The following is an 18,095-nucleotide window of genomic DNA, read 5'->3' as shown; positions in this document are numbered from 1 at the left end:
AATTTTAAGTGCTTTAGAAATTGTAGAAAAAACTGACTTCCAAAACTGTTCCAGTATAGGACAAGACCAAAACATGTGTGTCAGTGTAGCTGTCCCAGTTTTACATCTATCACAATCAGTATCAACATTAGGAAAGATTTTAGACAATCTCTCCTTCGTCAAATAGTAACGATATACAATTTTAAATTGAATCAATGAATGACTAGCACAAATCAAAGATGAGTTAACCAACTTCAAGATCCACATCCAGTCCTCTGTCATAAAAGCAAAGTAAATTTATTATCAAAGTACATATATGTCACCCTGTGATTTGTTTTCTTGTGAGCATACAGAGTAAATCCAAGTAACACAATAGCATCAATGAGAGATGGCACCCAACTGGACAAACAGCCAATGTGCAAAAAACAAATGGTGCAAACACAAAAGGAAAATACTTAAGTGCACACATACATAAATAAGCAGTAAGTTTTGAGAAAATGAGATGAAGAGTCCCAGAAAGTGAGTTCATAGATTGTGGGAACAATTCAGTGATGGGGCAAGTGAAGTTATCTCCTTTGGTTTAAAAGCCTTCTGGTTAAGGGGTAGTAACTGTTCATGAAACTGGTGGTGTGAGTCCTGTACCCTCTTCCTGATGGCAGCAGTGAGAAGGAGGCATGGCGAGGGTGTTGGGGGTCCTACAACAGTGCTCTGAGTAGACATGCTCAATTATGGTGTCGGCTTCACCTGTGATGGACTGCACCATACATAGTTGTGTCGGATTTTCCTTTCAAGGGCATTGGTGTTTCCACACCAGGCTCTGATGCATACTCTCCGCCACTTATGTAAAGAAGTTTGTCGAAGTTTTAGCTGTCATGCCGAATCTTCACAAACCTCTAAGAAAGTAAAGGTGCTGCAGGTGACACAAATGTAGTGGGCTGGTTCTCAAACAACAAAAAGGAGGTGAAGAACCTAGTGGCATGGAGTCAAGATCTTTCCCTTGGTGTCAGCAGAAGAAAATAAACTAGTCATTGAATTTGGGAAGTGGTGTGGAGCAATGCAAGTATATCTCAGTGGCGATGATTTGGACAGTCAAGTTCCTAGGAATAAATATCACCAATAATTTGTCCTGGTCTGGCCACATAGATGCTATAGCTAAAGAAATGCACCAAAACATCTCTACCTTTTCAGGCATCAAAGGATATAAGCCTCTCCACTTTTTACAGATGCATCACAGAAAACTTTGGTATGGAATGGTCTGTCTGAATGGGCAGCCTCAGTATGTGTCACAAAAGGCAAGCGTACAAATGAACGGTTTTGTACACTTATTCTCTCTCGATCCCTACACTCCTGCTATCTTTGCCTAACTACAGATCCCTGTTTCTCCTCTGACTGTATTCTTCATTCCCTTACTTATCCTCTCACCCTCCTTCTCTCTATTGTCCCATCTGATTCTTCCCCGTCTCCTATATCCCCTCTTCAACACCCTTTCACATTGACTGTCCATTTCCCCCTCAATAACCTTTCCCTGTTCATTTCCCCATCTGTTACACATTATTTTCTCCAACACCCCTCTTCAGCTATCCTCATTCCTCATACACCATTCCCACCACTTCCATCCTTCTCCTCCCACTCCCCTCGGCAGGGACTCCCTTCACAGCTGTCCACACATATACTTGCTCCACTTCCCCTCAATTCCACCCTCCTTGTCTCCTCCTCTCTTCCTCCACTCCCTTCCTCCTCTTTATCATCCATTCCCTGGCACTCACCCCCTCCTTACATTGTTCTTCCCATATCCCTCACACCGTCTCTGCTCTACTCCCTCCCCACTCCTCTTCCTCCCTACACTGTCCCTCCTCCCACTCTTCTTCTCCCTCCCCACCCTCCCGTACCACCTCTCCTCCCTCCTAACCCTCCCCCTTCTTTCCTTGTATCCACCTGCCCCCAACTTCCCCTCCCCTTCCCAGTCCTTCTCCCTCCCTTCCTCTCCCTCACCCCTTCCCCTCTCCATCCTTCCCCTCCACTCCCTCCCTCCCCTTTCCCCCTTCCTCCCCACTTCTCTCCCCCTCCACTCTCACTTCTCCCCACCCTTCCACCCTCCCCCTCCAGCCGAAGTGACATTGCCGCTAAGGTTGCGTTGCGTCCTCCCGCACGCCCAGCGTCGCGTCACGGGCCCCGGTTGCAGGCGGAGGAGCTGCCCGATCGCGGGCGGCCAGGGAGGCCGAGCTTGACCCGCAGGGCCGTGTGTTTGGGAGGGACGGAGAGTAGGTGTTGACCCCCGCGCTCAATCGCCTTTTCCACACCGGATCCCCGTTTCCTTCGCCCGCGCAGGAAGGATCCTAGGGCCGGTGCCCCATCCTCAGGCCTGCGGGCTGACCCCTCCATCCTCCCCTCCCATCATTACGGTGGGTCCCTCCATTGGTCCCCCGACTCTCCTTACGCGAGCCCTCGGTCCGGGAGAGCCGGGGAGGCCGTGTCCGGTCGCCCGCACCCTGACACGTTCCCCTCTCCTACCCTGGACCCGGTCCGGGATCCCATAGCCGGTTCCCCATCCTCGAGCCCGCGGGCCGTCGCCACCCTATAATTACGATGCCATATCAGGGATCTCCGCCTTGCCTCACGCCCTGGGATCGCGGCTGTCCTTCGATCCGCCGATTCTCCCCCCACTTCGATGACTGGGAACCCTGAACCATCCTCCACTTTACCGGGCCTTTACTTCTTTTCCCACCCTCTTGGTAGGGTTCTATCGATTATTAATCCTTGGTTTTGAAGGATTTCCCCCCCTAATTTGCCCTTAGGTCCCCACTGGCTGCCGAGAAGTCCCACTCTACTGTGAAATGCATTGCCACAGATCTCTACTCCAATGGAGGCTGCTTTTCCCGGGCAGAAGAGTGCTGGCGTCCACATTGATGCACAGAAAATTGCAGCGGGACACACATGAATCCTTGCCTCCAATGCTCTACAGGTGCAATGACCTGCTGCAAGCAAGGCGGAGGGAGCTTCACTCGGCGGCTGTCTGCAGAAACCGAGAGGTGGAGTTCACCAGTAAGCAGTACGATGTGCAGCGCTCAGCATTCGCTACCGTCACCAAAGAAGACTTGCTGTTCTTGGAACGTCTACTGCCAGGCGGAGTGGTGACCGATCCTGATGTACTGGAGGCGAGCAATGTAGACTGGCAACGGATTCTAAGAGGTGGGATTGCCTAAAAGTGTATATGGGATAATCTTTTAATTTAAAACAAAACCAGCTGTCAACAGTCAGTTGGTCATGTCACATCAGTTGGAAAAGAAGCAGCTAACATTTTAGGTGGAAGCCCCTTTGTCAGACACCTTAATTTAAAAAAGTCTGCTGATTTATCCTATTGTGATTTTTAAAATTTGTGTGTCACGGATAGGTGATGGGGAAGACTGAGCATTTCTCCATTAAAACACAAGGAATTATCCCGGGTTCTTCTCATTCACCTTGAAGAAAGTGGTGCAGAAAGATGTAGTGAAGTCTTAGAGCATAAAAAAGACAAGATATTGTGTTTTGTAACTCCTAAAACCAATCTAAAGAAAAACCACGGGAGCCCGGGATAACGTGTGTGCTTCATGTTTACTTCAGTGAGGCACGCACACATGACAGGGTGGCATAATGACATATGCCATTCACGTACTTTTACATATAACCCAGAATGAATTATGTATAAACAAAGAATACTTAATTAAACAATATATTTACAATATTAATACACAACACTATCCTGCTTAGCTATAAACTGCAACTCAATATAGAGTGTATCTCAACTATATACTCAGTATACTAGATAGTACAACTACTATAATACAGACATCCACATTGTAGTAAATTTTAAATTGTCCTGTTTAGGCCTAAAGATTTAAATGCTATGGAGGATTTATTACTCTTGTGGGATGTCTTTTGATGGGGAGGGGGAAGGTGAGACTTGTGGCTGTGAAACAATCTCAGGTTCTGGGGCCTCCCGCTGTGGTGGTTGTAGGAGTTGACTCTGGGACTGCAGGAAGAGGTTCTGACAGCTCTGGACACCTTTGTTCTGGACGTGTTGGTATCCTGAACAGTGCATGGCGAGCTGCTTGATCCCAGGCCACCAGACTAAGCTTTGAGCCAACACTTTGATTTTTTACCTCTCGGCTTGGATGGTACAGCAATTCAGAATCTCCAGACAAAGCAACCTCTGTCAAGGCCAAGTTCATCCCAGCACTGGTAAAACTGGGGGAACTGAAATTTCTCCTGCCCATTCCAGCCATTTTGGGTGAGTGTGTAGACCTGAAACAGTGAGATGTTTTCTCTTTCCCTTTGGATCATGTCTACCGTAGAGAGATTTTCAATTTGCATTAGGAGGAATACAGCAAGAGGAATATCTTTCTTTGAAAGTTTTTCGGATATTTCCTTTTCCAAGTGTAAAAGGCACAACGCATCAGAATTTCCATGATTAGTTGTCATCTTGAATTCGATCTTGTAATGGTGTCATCCGAGAAGCAGAGCTTGTCTCTGCATTTATGCTGCTGCTGTTAATGAAACACCTTCTATGGAGCGTTTATGGTGAGAAACACTTCGGACTTTTCTTCCATCTCTGTCTGCAGATGGGTCTCGGCTAGGTCCACTTTGCTAAAGTGTTTCCCTTCAGAAAGGTTTGCAAAGATATCCTCCCTCCTGGGCAGAGGGTATTGATCTACTTTCTGTACTGGGTTGATGGTGACCTTATAATCACCAAAGATCTGGAAAGTCCCATTCTTCTTGGGTACGGGGACTACTGGCATTGCTGATGGGCTCCACTCACCCTTGGAAAGAATTCCTTCAGCAACCATGAGTTCTAGCTCACTGGCTACTTTATCACAGGTGGTGTAAGGAACTGGATGGGCTTTGTAAAACTTGGCTGTGGCAATTTCATTTAACATTATTTTACCCTTGATATGTTTGATATGTTTGAGTTTTCCAATGCCATCTGTGAACACTGCTGTGGTATCATTCACTACCTTTCTGAATTTGCTTTCAGTTGACTATTGCAAGGGATGTGGCATGCAAATAGTGGTTTGATCTCCAATCAAGTTATAGTTGTCTCAGCCAATCATGGCCCTACAATGCTGGCCCTCCTGTTCTTAACCATATACAAGCCCAATGTGGCTTGTTGGTTATTATATTTCACTGTTACAAATGTCATTCCCATGGGAGTTACGGTGCTTCTAGAAAGTTTGTGAATTTTCTTCATTTCTGCATAAACATGACCTAAAATATGATCAGATCTTCACCTAAGTCCTGAAACTAGATAAAGAGAATCTAAGTAAATAAATAATACAAAAAAATTATACTTGTTCATTTAGAAAAATGATCCAATATTACCTATATTTGTTGGAAAAAGTATGTGAACCTCTGGGATAATGCCTTCTACAAAAGCTATTTGGAGTCAGGTGTTCCAATCAATGAGATGTGATTGGAGGTGTGGGTTGTAGAGGTGCCCTGCCCTATTAAAAAAAAAGACACACAAAATCCGGTTACTGACAGACCCTGCTCTTCTCAAGAACGATCTGTTTATATGCACTATGCCTTGATCAAAACAACTTTCATGGGACCTTAGAAGAAGAATTGTAGAGATGCATGAAGCTGGAAAAGGCTACAAAAGTATTTCTAAAGATCTAAGTGTTCATCAGCCCACAGTAAGAGAAGTTGTCTACAAATGGAGGAAACTCAGTACTGTTGCTACTGTCCCTGAGTGGGCATCCTGCAAAGATCACACCAAGAGCACAACGTGCAATGCTGAAGGAGGTGAAAAGAGCCCAATGGTAACAGCAAAAGACCTGCAGAAATCTCTAGAACTTGCTAAAGTCTCTGTTCATGGGATCACTCTAAGAAAAGCACTGAACAAGAATGGTGTTTATGGAAGGACACCACAGAGGAAACATTGCTCTCCAAAACAAAACATTGCTGCACTTGTCAAGTTTGCAATAGACTACCTGAATGTTCTATAAAGCTTCTGAGACAATGTTCTATGGACAGATGAGACAAAAGCTGAACTTTTTGGCAGAAATGCACATTGCTATGTTTGGAGGGAAAAAGACACTGCACACCAACATCTCATCCCAACTGTGAAGCACAGTGGAAGGAGCATCGTGTTTTGGGGCTGCTTTGCTGCCTCAGTGCCTGGACACTGTATCTCTTACTGTGGGCTGATGAACACTTAGATCTTTAGAAATACTTTTGTAGCCTTTTCCAGCTTCATGCATCTCTACAATTCTTCTTCTAAGGTCCCATGAAAGTTGTTTTGCAATTGTTGAGGGAACAATGAATTCAAAATTGTATCAAAACATTTTACAGGAGAATGTCAGGGTAGCAGTCTGTCAACTGAAGCTTTGTTTGGCCAGGTAAGCCTTCTAGACACTGCAATTTTGTTCACACTCATTTTTCATTCCTTACTGCAACTGAATTGCATCTGTCTGCTGGTTCCATTGATACAGTGATTTCAACTGCTCTTTTAAATGTGAGTTGTGCTTCAGGTAGGAGCCGTCTTTGAATGCTTTCTTATAAGATTCCAAAAACTAATTGATCTCTCAGTGGATCAATTACCGAACTGACAATGCTCAGACAACCTCTTCAATTCAGCCACATAAGCTGAAATGGACTCCACTTCCTTTTGATTCTGCTTATGTACAAGGTGCTGGAGAAATTCAGTAGGTCAGGCTGCATTTGTGGAAAGAGAAACAGAGTCAGTGTTTTATCTGAAAGAATCTTCATCTTTGATCTTAACTGTTAACTCTATACGTCTTCCCACAGATGCAGCTTGATGTGCTGAGTATTTTCCACAATTTTGTTTTAGATTGACAGCATCTGGAGTTGTATGATTTTAGTTGTAATATTTTATAATGAACTTTTTGTTTCTTTCTGTGCCTTGTGGTGCTTTGGGCAGCAATCTTGCTGTTTCTTTGGAGTTTTTGTCTGTTTTTATGAGACCAAGTTGCCAGCTCTACCCAGCATGGATAGAAAGCATGCAAGGAGCCGCCGGATTCGAACCTGGGACTACTTGCCTCGGAAAGTCTGATGTGGATGCCACTTCGCCACCAGTCAGCTGTTTATAATGCACGGGTTACTGAAAAAATGCCGATTGTGAATATTGATTATTGTGATTTGATTTATTCTAATTATTATTAATGACCACAGAATTACTGTTTTTTTTAAAACTGCAGGTCATAGCCAGGTATTACTGAGGCCTCGGACAACTGAAGAAGTTTCCCAGATCCTCAGGTGCAACACTATTAGGCTTTTTCTTACTGTTACATTTTTAGAGTATGACTTCTTTTTGTTTTAATTTTTGTTCAGTTTAAGGATGTTTTTCTAATCTTGTTTATTTTTGTTTATTAAAGATTTTCAATCACTAAAATCTATCAACTTTTTGTCTTCCAAAACTTTCAAATTCAAATTTGAATGAGCATTTTTATGGCATCTTTTACAAAAATAGCTGTACTAAAATAACGTACATGAAATTAATTTAAAATAGTCACATTTAGATGTAAAGTTGGTTTTGCTCAAAGTTGATTAAGAAAATTCAGTATATTTGTTTTAATATACCTTTTTTTTAGTGAGTCTGCAGATATAAGTCCATAAAGATATAGGGGCAGAATTAGTCAATTTGGCCAATCATCATGGCTGATCCATTATTCCTCTCAGCCCCAATCTCTTGCCTTCTCTCCTTATCCCTTCATGCCCTGACCAAAGAATATATCAACCTCTGCCTTAAATACCCAATGACTTGGCCTCTACAGCTGCTTGTGGCAAAGAATTCCACAGATTCACCGTTCTCTGACTAAACAAATTCCTCCTTATTCCATTCTAAAAGTATTCCCCTCTATTCTGAGGCTGTGTCCTCTGGTCCTAGACCCCTACCATGCAAACATTGTCTCCACATACACTCTATCCAGGACTTCGACATTTGATAGGTTTCAATGAGGCCACCCTTCATTCTTCTGAATTTCAGTGAGTAGAGGCCCAGAGCCATCAAACACTCTTCATATGACAACTCTTTCAATCCTGAAATTATTTTTGTGAACCTCCTCTGAACCCTCTCCAATGTTAGCACCTCCTTTCTGAGATACAGGGCCCAAAACTGCTCACAATACTCCAAGTGAGGCTTCACCAGTGCTTTATAAAACCTTTATATGACATCGTTGCCTTTATATTCTAGTCCTTTTGAAATGAATGCTAACATCGTGTTTGTCTTCCTCACTACTGCAAATGAACCTTTAGTGAATCTTCCTGTAATACTCTCAAGTCCCTTTGTGCTTCAGATGGATGAATTTTTTCTCCATTTAGAAAACAATCTAGGCTTTTATTTATTCTACCAAAGTGCATGACCATACAATCCTCAACGCTGTATTCTATTTGCCACTTTGCCAATTCTAATCTGTCTAAGTTCTTCTGTAGGCTCTACTTCCTCAGTGGACTCAACCATGAGCTGCTCTAAGAAGTATTCTTGTAGGCATTGTAGAAATTCCCTCCCTTAGGATCCAGCACCAACATGATTTTCACTATCTTCCTACATATTGAAATCCCCCCTTGACTATTATAACATCTGTTTTTTGGCATGCACTTTCTCTCTCCCATTGCTTTGTTTGCTTTTTGTTTGTGGTAATTAATGGCCGGAATCTGAGAGAAGGAATATTCCACGTTTGACTGGGAGAGGCACAGGCTGTGACGTTAAAGCAATGTTGGCCAGTTTCAATTTGGCAAGGACATTCACAGCGATAAGGCTCTTTTATTTACAAAGGTATTGGTACCGACACGGGCAGCCTGGGTATCCACAACGTGATTACCACTAACTGCAGTTTGATTGGCTATGTTTATGATTACTAATGATGGTTTATGATTGACTCTAAAACTTGCCATAATTGGGATCAACATTTAGGATTTGTTGTTGGTGACATTACCATTATGATTGGCACCTGAATTTGGGGTTAGATTGACATCTACGATTGGAGTCTTCTGTTTCTTAGGCCGTCCCTAATACCGAGGATGACTGTTCCACATATGAACAGGAGGTTCCTGATGAGATGGGAGAAGGATATTTTGCAAAATGGTGCTTTCCTTCCATAATTTATGATGGACTTCTCTATGCTCCTGATCTATGGATGACAATCTCTTGAGTACTGGAGTCAGTGAAGGCACTTTGAGAACATCCTTGTGTCTTTTCCTCTGTCCAAGCACTTGAGACAGTGCTTAGAATAGGGTGTCCATTTCAGAGCACGATGTTGGGCACACAAGCAGGTCAGGCTGTTTGTAAGCTCAACAGAGCCATCTGGGTGTAATTAGAGCTTCAGTGTGTGGATTTTGACCTGGGAGAGAGTCAGTCACATTTTCAGTTATCCTCTCAGTGAATTGGGAGGTGATTACCACCAACATTCAGGGTGAGGGTGACACTGACACTCACAGGTGGAACATCTGCAGCATGTAAATGGTCAGCATATGATCTCTACTGTTAGCCATAGAATCATATAGGACAAATTCAGGCCCTGCAGTCCATCAAGATAATGCTATCACCCAGCCATTTTACTGTATTTATATTAATTTGCTCTTTTGACATTCTCATGCCTTTGACTCACTGACACACCAGGGGCCAGTTAACCTTCCAGCTGGTACATCTTTGGAACATGGTTGGAAGCTGGAGCACCCAGAGGAAACACACAGATAGAAGGTGCAAACTCCACGCAGACAGCCCCCAGTGTCAGGATTGAACTTGGGACTCTGGCACCACCACCGTGCCTTCCCAGTATCTGATGGTGGCAATGAGTTTAATCCTAATTGCACTATGTACTCACAGTATGAGTAACAGAAATATAACGATGGTGTGTGTTGGTTCTGATGCATGGGTAATGTGGCACCAAAGCTCTCAATGTAGTTAGGACTGGATTAGGTTGCATGGTGGCACTGACAACAGGCTGTTTGTTTTCTTCAGATACTGTAACCAGCAGAACCTGGCTGTGAACCCTCAAGGTGGCAACACAGGATTAGTAGGGGGGAGTGTGCCAGTGTTTGATGAGATCATTGTCTCAACAGCTCAAATGAATAACATCATCAGTTTCAACAGCAACTCTGGTGAGAGCAACTTTTTTTTAACTCACAATTGTAAATGCACTGACTTCACAACAGCAATTTTCCACCACCTAAGATTGATGTAGTTCATTAGTGCTGAGTCTTGTGAGTGATCCCATTTCTGTTCACATTACTTGCAGTGAAGCCGTCTTCTGATGTTTTAGAACAGTGCTAACTGTCATAAATAATTGAATAGGAAGGTGCAGCATCCAGCTCATAGAGTCACAGAGTTCCTTAGAATGGAAAACCACCGAGTGAGGCCACCATTTACACCAATCTACACGAATCCTGTTTTCCATTCTCCCCACCTTCAACTTCCCGAATCTTACCATTACAGACAATTAGAATAGTGAATGCAGGTGTGTGTAGAAACTGGAGCAACTGGATAAAACTCACATGGAGAATGAGCAGACTCCACGTAGACAGCACCTGAGGTTTGAATTGAACCCAGGTGACTAGATCATTGACATGACGACTCTATCAGCTGAGCCAAAACACTGCTCTTGTTCTCAGTTGGTACTGAGTTGAATGTCCTTCAGAATCCCAAGGAGAGGAAAGGGACAGTGCATCGATCACAGCATTGTGATATCTTGTGGAAGGTGTAGACTGACACTTGTTGGGCAAGAAAGGGTCAGACGTAGCTGAGCTGACCTCTGACTTTGCCTCCAGTGTTCTCGAATTCCCTCCTAAATTACTCCATGTCACTTTCCTCCTTTATCTACTCTTTCGAACTTTGCTCATTAATTAACATGTTAGACATATGCTAATATCTTCCTTACTAAATTCTCAGCAGCTGAGGAAACATTTGTGGAGAAATTTAACACAACAAGCTTTCCATTTCATATGGGATTCACTGCTGTATTTTGCTCGATAATACTTCTCTGAAACATCTTGGAATATTGAACATCACTGAGGATACCAGTAAGTGTATCACACTTACTGTTGGTTACTTTAATGAGTTGCTGTTGGTTGGGTCCTGGCTCTTGTGCTAAGTGGCTACTCTGGAGTAGTACCAAAGTGTGCCTATTGTCTGTCAAACTGTAACCCAGTTACAGAAAAATATTTTCAGCACAGAAGGAAACAGTTGGTTGCAAATCCAATAAGAGCAAGGATCATTAACAGACTGCTGACTTTTATAATAAGAACAGAAACTGCTGGAAACTCAGTAGGTCAGGGAACATCTGTGGAGAGAGAAATAGTTAACATTTTAGGATTGAAGAATCTTCATCAGGACAATAGAATAGAGAACACTATTTGTGAAGAGGGAAGGTCAAAAATGGATAGGACAAAGGGAATATTTCTGATAGAGTGAGGCCAGGGTTGCTGTAACAATCAATTGTTGATGCAGAATGAAGGCAGTTGGAGAGGGAAAAAGAACAAAGGGAAGGGGATGTAAACACAGGAGATGTTCAGTAGGTCATGTCTTGTCAGTAGAGAAAGAAAATAAAGTATAAAGGATTGCAGGCATTTATTGCTTGTCCATTCTTGCTCGAGAAGATAATAAGTATTGAGCTGCCTTGTTAAATTGTTTCATTTCATGTGTTGCAGGGCAGGGGGTTCCAATGTACAGTGGAACTCCCATAATATATTAAATTGTACTGTTCAATGTACAAACATGCATTCATTACTACAAACAGCAGAACTAGTTTACTCTCTTTCCACCTAGAACTGGCTCCTTCTCATCAATATTATGTACTTTGGCTACCATTCTTTATAATACTGTGGAGGTGTGGTCACTACGTAGAATGATTTTTGTGTATGTTTCACTTTACAGAGAATGACTTATGGACATTTGTAAAAGTGGAACCCATTCATTACCTCAGGACAGTCTGTAGATGCAAAAATTGTAAAGGAATGTGATTTAGGGTTAGGGTGTTGCATGGTTCAGTGGGGAATTTGTAGGTCCCACATACCCACTCCCCTTGTTCTCCTCCGTGGCAGAGTTTGGAAATTGTCAGAGCAAGGGTGAGTGCTTTATAGATGGTACTGACTATGTTTCCGGCTCACTGATGGTGGAGGGTCATTATAATTAAGGTTCATTTTACTCTTGATGTTAATCTGTTTTTTCAGGAGTTCTGATCTGCCAGGCAGGCTGCATTTTGGAAAATTTGAACAACTATCTTGAGGAACAAGATTTTATGATGCCCCTTGATTTGGGATCAAAAGGTAGCTGCCACATTGGTGGGAATGTGGCCACCAATGCCGGTGGATTGAGACTGTTGAGGTATGGCTCTCTGCGTGGGACAGTACTTGGACTGGAAGTGGTAAGAAGCCAGATTAATTGATGGAAATAAGATGCAAACTGGCCCCAAAGATAATTATTAATCTCATGAAATATGAATGGAGCACTCTTAAATCTTTCCCTTAACCTCCTTTCCTATCTTTAGATAGTGTATCTAAATGGTGGAAGATCTTGGAGCTCCATAGTATAGAGGTATCTAGGCATCCACCTGCATGTTTCACAGAAGACTATTGTACAAGTAATTAGGAAAGCTAACATAATGTTATGGTTTGTTGCTGGAGAATTGAATAACAAATGTGTGGAGTTTGTAAGGAGTTGGACAGGGCACTGGCAAATTCACTTGCGGAGTATTGGTACAGTTTTGGTATCTTTATTTCATTTTAATGCGTTGGAAGCAGTTAGAAAAAGTTCACTAGACTGAAATCTGAATTGATGGGGTATCTAATGAAGAAAAGTTTGACAGACTAGGCTCCTGCCTTCTGCTGTTTAGAAAAGTGAGAGGTGATGTGATTGAACCATGATAGGTCTTGACAGTTTGGATGTGGAGAGGATATTTGTTATTGTAGGAGAATCTAGAACTAGGCAGTATGGTTTAAAATACCTGCCTTTTTATGACAGATGAATTGTTTTCTCTGTGAGTCTTTGGAACTCTCATACTTAAAGAATGCTGAAATAAAAGTCTTTGAATAATAAGGCTGAGGGAGAGAGAGATTCTTGTTAAGCAAGGAAGTGAAAGGTCATTGGGAGGAGGCAGGAATGTGGAGTGGAAATTGCCATGAGATCAGCCATGATCTTACTTAATAGTGGTGTAGGCTTGAGGAGTCAAGTTGTCAACTCCTGCTCTTCACTCACATGTTCTGAGTCAAGTCAGGGATATTGTTTTTAGCCTCTACTAACCCCCTGCAGCTTTCATCTTCCCTATTCCCTCCCCACCTCCACATCTACAACCATTCTACCTCAGCAGTGTGATAAACCCATTAAAGCCCTGTGCTCTGGGATTTCATCTCCTTGTATCTCGTGTGTTTCCAAATCCGGCTCTCTTCCCTTACCTCCCCTAGTTTCGTGCACAGTTTTGAATTAAAGGGAGAGTGTTAAAGAACAGAGGCAATGCTTAGCAGTCTGCTTTCTAAATGCAAGAAAAGGGTCACATAGATCAGGCAGAGCATAGGGTACAGGAGAATAAACTGATTGTAAAACTATTTAATCAGCAGTGAGGAACATTTGACCAGCTGGATGTGGGGAAACAGTTCTTATATAGTTATGTTTTTGTGCACACAAAATCCAGCTACATATTAACTTCTACTGCCTGCTGAGAGATTGAGATTACCCAGGTGGTCAGTTGCTCTAATTGCTGTGTAATGTTTATTCTCCTTCTCTTGCCCTCTGCCTGGCCTACAAGCTATATATGTAGTTGTTTTCTTGCACTGATTTGATTCTTGTGTCTCTTCATTCTTTGTTAACTTCTTTCAGACTCAGAATTTTCATTCTTTATTGGCACTTTTTTGCTGTTTTTTAAAGTGTCATGTGTGTTGAATTAATTTGCATGGATGATCTAACTACAAACTCCATGGAAATTTTACCAGAGTGACTTTACAAAGGTACAAAGACATGAATTATGAGCAGGAGTCAGCCACTGGGCTTTGAGTCTGCTTTGCTATTTAACAAAACTGTGGCTGATCGGTTTTAAACTTTGAAAATCAGAACACTGCAGTTGTGAGCCTGAGTATTGGCAGTGCTGTCTGTATGGAGTTTGCATGTGGTCACTGTGACCACATAGGTTTCCTCTCGATGCTCCAGTTCTCCCCCTCATCAAGACATGTGGATTAGTAGGTTAATTGGCTGCGGTAAGCTGTCCCTCGTGTGTAGGTGAGTGGTAGAATCTGGGGGGATTACAAACAGAAATGAATCATTGAATGGGTGTTTGATGCTTTTTTGGATTCACTGGGCCAAAAGGACTGTTTCTGTGCTCGATCTCTTTATGCCTCTTTCATCGTCACTCTTCAGCAACAATGTGAAGCTCTTGAACATTTTTGATTTCTTGTGATACCCATGAGAGATTCACTGGGGTCTCATTATTTCACACTTTGTTTCTGCTGATAGGCACTTGCAGATGGAACGATCTTGAACTGTCTAACATCACTTCGCAAAGACAACACAGGCTATGATCTTAAACAGCTTTTTATTGGATCTGAAGGAACTCTTGGGATAATCACAGCTGTGTCCATTTTGTGTCCAAGGAAGCCAACTTCTGTCAACGTAATTCTTCTAGGTAAAGGCAAGATAGATCGTGTTTATCCAGAAAGCCTGGGAAGATGTTTTGATTTACTGGTTATAATATCTGCAGACTATATAACATTCTGATTTGGAAACATTATGTATATTTTTCATTGTCTTTGATTCAAATCCCTTAAATCCTTTATAGCAGCTAAGTGTGTGTGACTTCGAATGAATGGCAGTGATTGTCAAATGCAGTTTGCCTCCAACTTTTTAAAGTGAAGTAATACACTTCGTAAAGGGTCAGATAAAGTAATGAAGATCTGTGCAGTAAGCACGTGATATTGCAAAATAAATATGTTACCACAGTAAAATATATACGAAATCTTTATGAAGTATATATTCTATACTCTATTTCCTTTATATTAGGAATATGAATAACTTATTTCCTCTATATTAGGAATACAAATAATTTATTTCCATACAAATATACACAATAATACTCTGTTCTGTGTCTCAAGGTTGTGACAACTTTGACAAACTCTTGGACATATTCAAGGAAGCCAAAGGCATGTTGGGTGAAATTCTCTCTGCATTTGAGTTCATGGATTACGGGTGTAGAGAGATTGTCTACGAGCATCTAAAACTGACAAATCCATTACGAGGTAAGATGGGAAAAGGGTGTAAAATAAGATTAACTGTAGGTTTCTCAATGGAGATCCTGGGTTTGTGAAACTAAATATTCCTGCAGTCATAACTATTGTTACAGTAGTTGGCTTCTGTCAGAAATTGAAGAGCCTTAAATATGTTTAGACATTTGATAAGATCTTAGCCAATCACACTTGCTCTACTGTTTAATTAAATGACATTATAGGATGATGGTGACAATAGTAACCACAACCTAAAGGAGCAATTTATTTCTTTTGGGCTGATGGTACTAGGATTTCAGAGCAAACGTGGTGAGTAACATTTGATGTGTTGTCTTTGCTTTTACTGGCAGTATGGTGAGTCTGCAGAGGCATCATAATTTCTCAGTTCACTTGACCTCGTATGAACTATATTCGTAACTGCAGCAACAGAATAACTTAGTTAATGCTGTCTGAATTTTAAAAATAACTTCTTTGGCCTAAATTACCAGGCTGCTTTTATTAATTCAGTTAATTTTATATCATTTTCCAGAAACTACATAATTACATTTCATTTGTCATTATGATATAAAGTGGATCAAAATATTCTTACAAACCTTTTGCTGTACTTTTCGCCTTGCTTTTGTGACATTTGTATACATCTCTGTAAGATGCTTGTGTATGGTATTATTGTTATTTGTAATATTAAACCATAAGGCATAGGAGCACAATTAGGCCATTTGGCCCATTGAGTCTGTTCTGCCATTCTGTCATGGCTGATTTATTATCCCTCTCAATCCCATTCTCTTATCTCCTCCCCATATCCTTTGACATCTTTACTAACGAAGAACCTGTCATCCTCCACTTTAAATATACACAATGACTTGGCCTCTACAGTCATCTGTGGCAATAAATTCCACAGATTCACCAGCCTCTGGGTGAAGAATTCCTTCTCATCTCTGATTTAAAGGGATATCCCTCTATTCTGAGGCTGTGCCCTCTGGTCCTGACTCTCCTATTATAGGAAACATCCTCTCCACATCCACTCTATCCAGACCTTTCAATATTCTATAGGTTTCAATGAGGTCCCTCCGTATTCTAAACCCTAGCAAAGACAGACCCAGAGCCGTCAAACATCCTCGTACATAAGCCCTGTCTTTCCCGGAATCATTATTGTGACCTTTTGCTAGACCTTCTCCAACGCCAGCACATAGATAAGGGGCTCAGAATCGCCTGCAATCTATTTTTTTCAGACAATGAGTTTTAAACTTCACCCCCCCCCCCCCCTTTCAGTCGTTTCAAAGAATATTCAGTATGTACAGAAAATACACTATTTCAGATTCTTGTGCCTAGAATCTGGGCAATCCTGTCAAGGCTAGCATGTTGCACCGTACAATGAATTTCTCAAACAGCCTGACATTTATACATGTTGATCTTCATAGATACTTTGACAGTAAAGGTCCTGAATTGAGTATCAAGCGATTTATGTACCCAATGTACTAAATGTGAATTTGTGCTACAGCCAGGGCTGTATAGTATCTTTTGAGGGAACCCACAGTTGTGTCTATGAATGATGAGAACATTTTGCATGATGTACTATTCCATTGCTGTCTATTAGAAGCAGGTCAAATCAGAATCAGGTTTAGTATATCATGAAATTTGTTAACAGTGGCAGTAGTACAATGCAATACATGATAATACAGGGAAAAGATAAGTAAATCAATTACATTAAATATTTATATGTGTATTAAATAGTTAAATTAAAAATCATGCAAAGAAATAATAACAGTGAGATAGTCTTCATGTGTTCAGTGTCCATGGGGGAGGGGATGAAGCTGTTCTGAATTTCTGAGTGTGTGCCTTTAGGCTTCTGTACCTCCTTGCTGACGGTAACAATGAGACGAGGGCATGTCCTGGGTGATGGGGATCCTTAGTGATTGACGCCCATCGTTCAAATGAAAACAGAAGATATCATTGATTACTGCAGAGAGCTCAATTAAGTGGAAATATACCAACAAAAAACTGAGGGGAAAAAGTAATTCAGCCAGGGTATTACAATGTAATCATTTCTCAGTAATAACAGTTAGCTGGCTGTTAATTGGTAGTTTTAAGGCACCCATTGATATTTGTGTGTACGTTAAATGTAAATTATCTGTCCATTTATATCTATCAATGCTCTTGGTAGACTTCACTACACCACGTTTTCTCTCCACTCAGCGGTCTAGGTAGAGACCAAACAGTTGAAGCTTAATGTTCAGTTTATTACTCAGAGTTTAAAAAATCAAATTATACATACTTACATAATTACACTCAACTTCTGTAGATGTACTGTGGAGAGCATTCTGACTGACCGTCTGGTATGGGGATGGGGGTGTGGTTACTGCACAGGATTAAAATAAGCTGCAGAGAATTGTAAAACTTGCCAGCTCCATTTGGGTACCAGCTTCTGTAGTATCCAAGACATCTTCAAGGAGCAGTGCCTCAGAAAGTTGGCATCCTTCATTAAGGACCCCACCACCCCAGACATGCCCTCTTATTGTTGCCATCAGGTACAGAAGCCTGCAGGCACACACTCAGCAATTCAGGAACAGCTTCTTCCCCTCTGCCATCCGATTTCCGAATGGACGTTGAACCCATTAATTCTACCCTACTTTTTTAAAATATTTGGTTTTGCACTATTTATTTTAACTGATTAATATATATTTACTGTAATTCAGTTCTGTTTTCTATATTATGTGTTGCATTGTTCTACTGCTGCAAAGTTAACAAATTTCATTTTGATTCGGAGCAAGAAGGCTGTGAGAGGAACGGCTAAGGATTTCCTGAGCGAAGGCATTTTACTACTCAGGGTTAAAGAGAGGCAAGACTGTGCAGGTGTGTGACGTCAGCCAGTAGAGCGGGAAAAGTTTAAAAAGGCAAGGAATCTTCAGCGGTCTTTGATT

At 41.7% G+C, this 18,095-nt stretch overlaps 1 protein-coding gene across 2 annotated transcripts in view; it reads left to right on the top strand.

The window, feature by feature from the left end:
* Positions 1–2,005: 2,005 nt before the first annotated feature.
* Positions 2,006–18,095, top strand: part of LOC140725289 (D-2-hydroxyglutarate dehydrogenase, mitochondrial-like) — a 33,553-nt gene continuing 17,463 nt past the window's right edge. Inside the window, exons 1-7 of one of the 2 annotated variants that reach the window (XM_073040568.1) lie at positions 2,006–2,240; positions 2,775–3,168; positions 7,173–7,230; positions 9,935–10,074; positions 12,142–12,335; positions 14,414–14,582; positions 15,049–15,192. In XM_073040568.1, the coding sequence (XP_072896669.1) occupies positions 2,814–3,168; positions 7,173–7,230; positions 9,935–10,074; positions 12,142–12,335; positions 14,414–14,582; positions 15,049–15,192 (1,060 nt within the window). In that variant the 5' untranslated portion in view covers positions 2,006–2,240; positions 2,775–2,813. Of the gene's footprint in view, positions 2,241–2,774; positions 3,169–7,172; positions 7,231–9,934; positions 10,075–12,141; positions 12,336–14,413; positions 14,583–15,048; positions 15,193–18,095 lie in introns of those variants that run through there. The other variant, XM_073040569.1, reaches the window with a different exon arrangement.

This window comes from Hemitrygon akajei, chromosome 3 (assembly GCF_048418815.1).
Source record: "Hemitrygon akajei chromosome 3, sHemAka1.3, whole genome shotgun sequence".
Taxonomy (NCBI): Eukaryota; Metazoa; Chordata; class Chondrichthyes; order Myliobatiformes; family Dasyatidae; genus Hemitrygon; species Hemitrygon akajei.
Note: the sequence above shows the minus strand (reverse complement) of the source record. Positions and strands in the feature narration are given on the sequence as shown.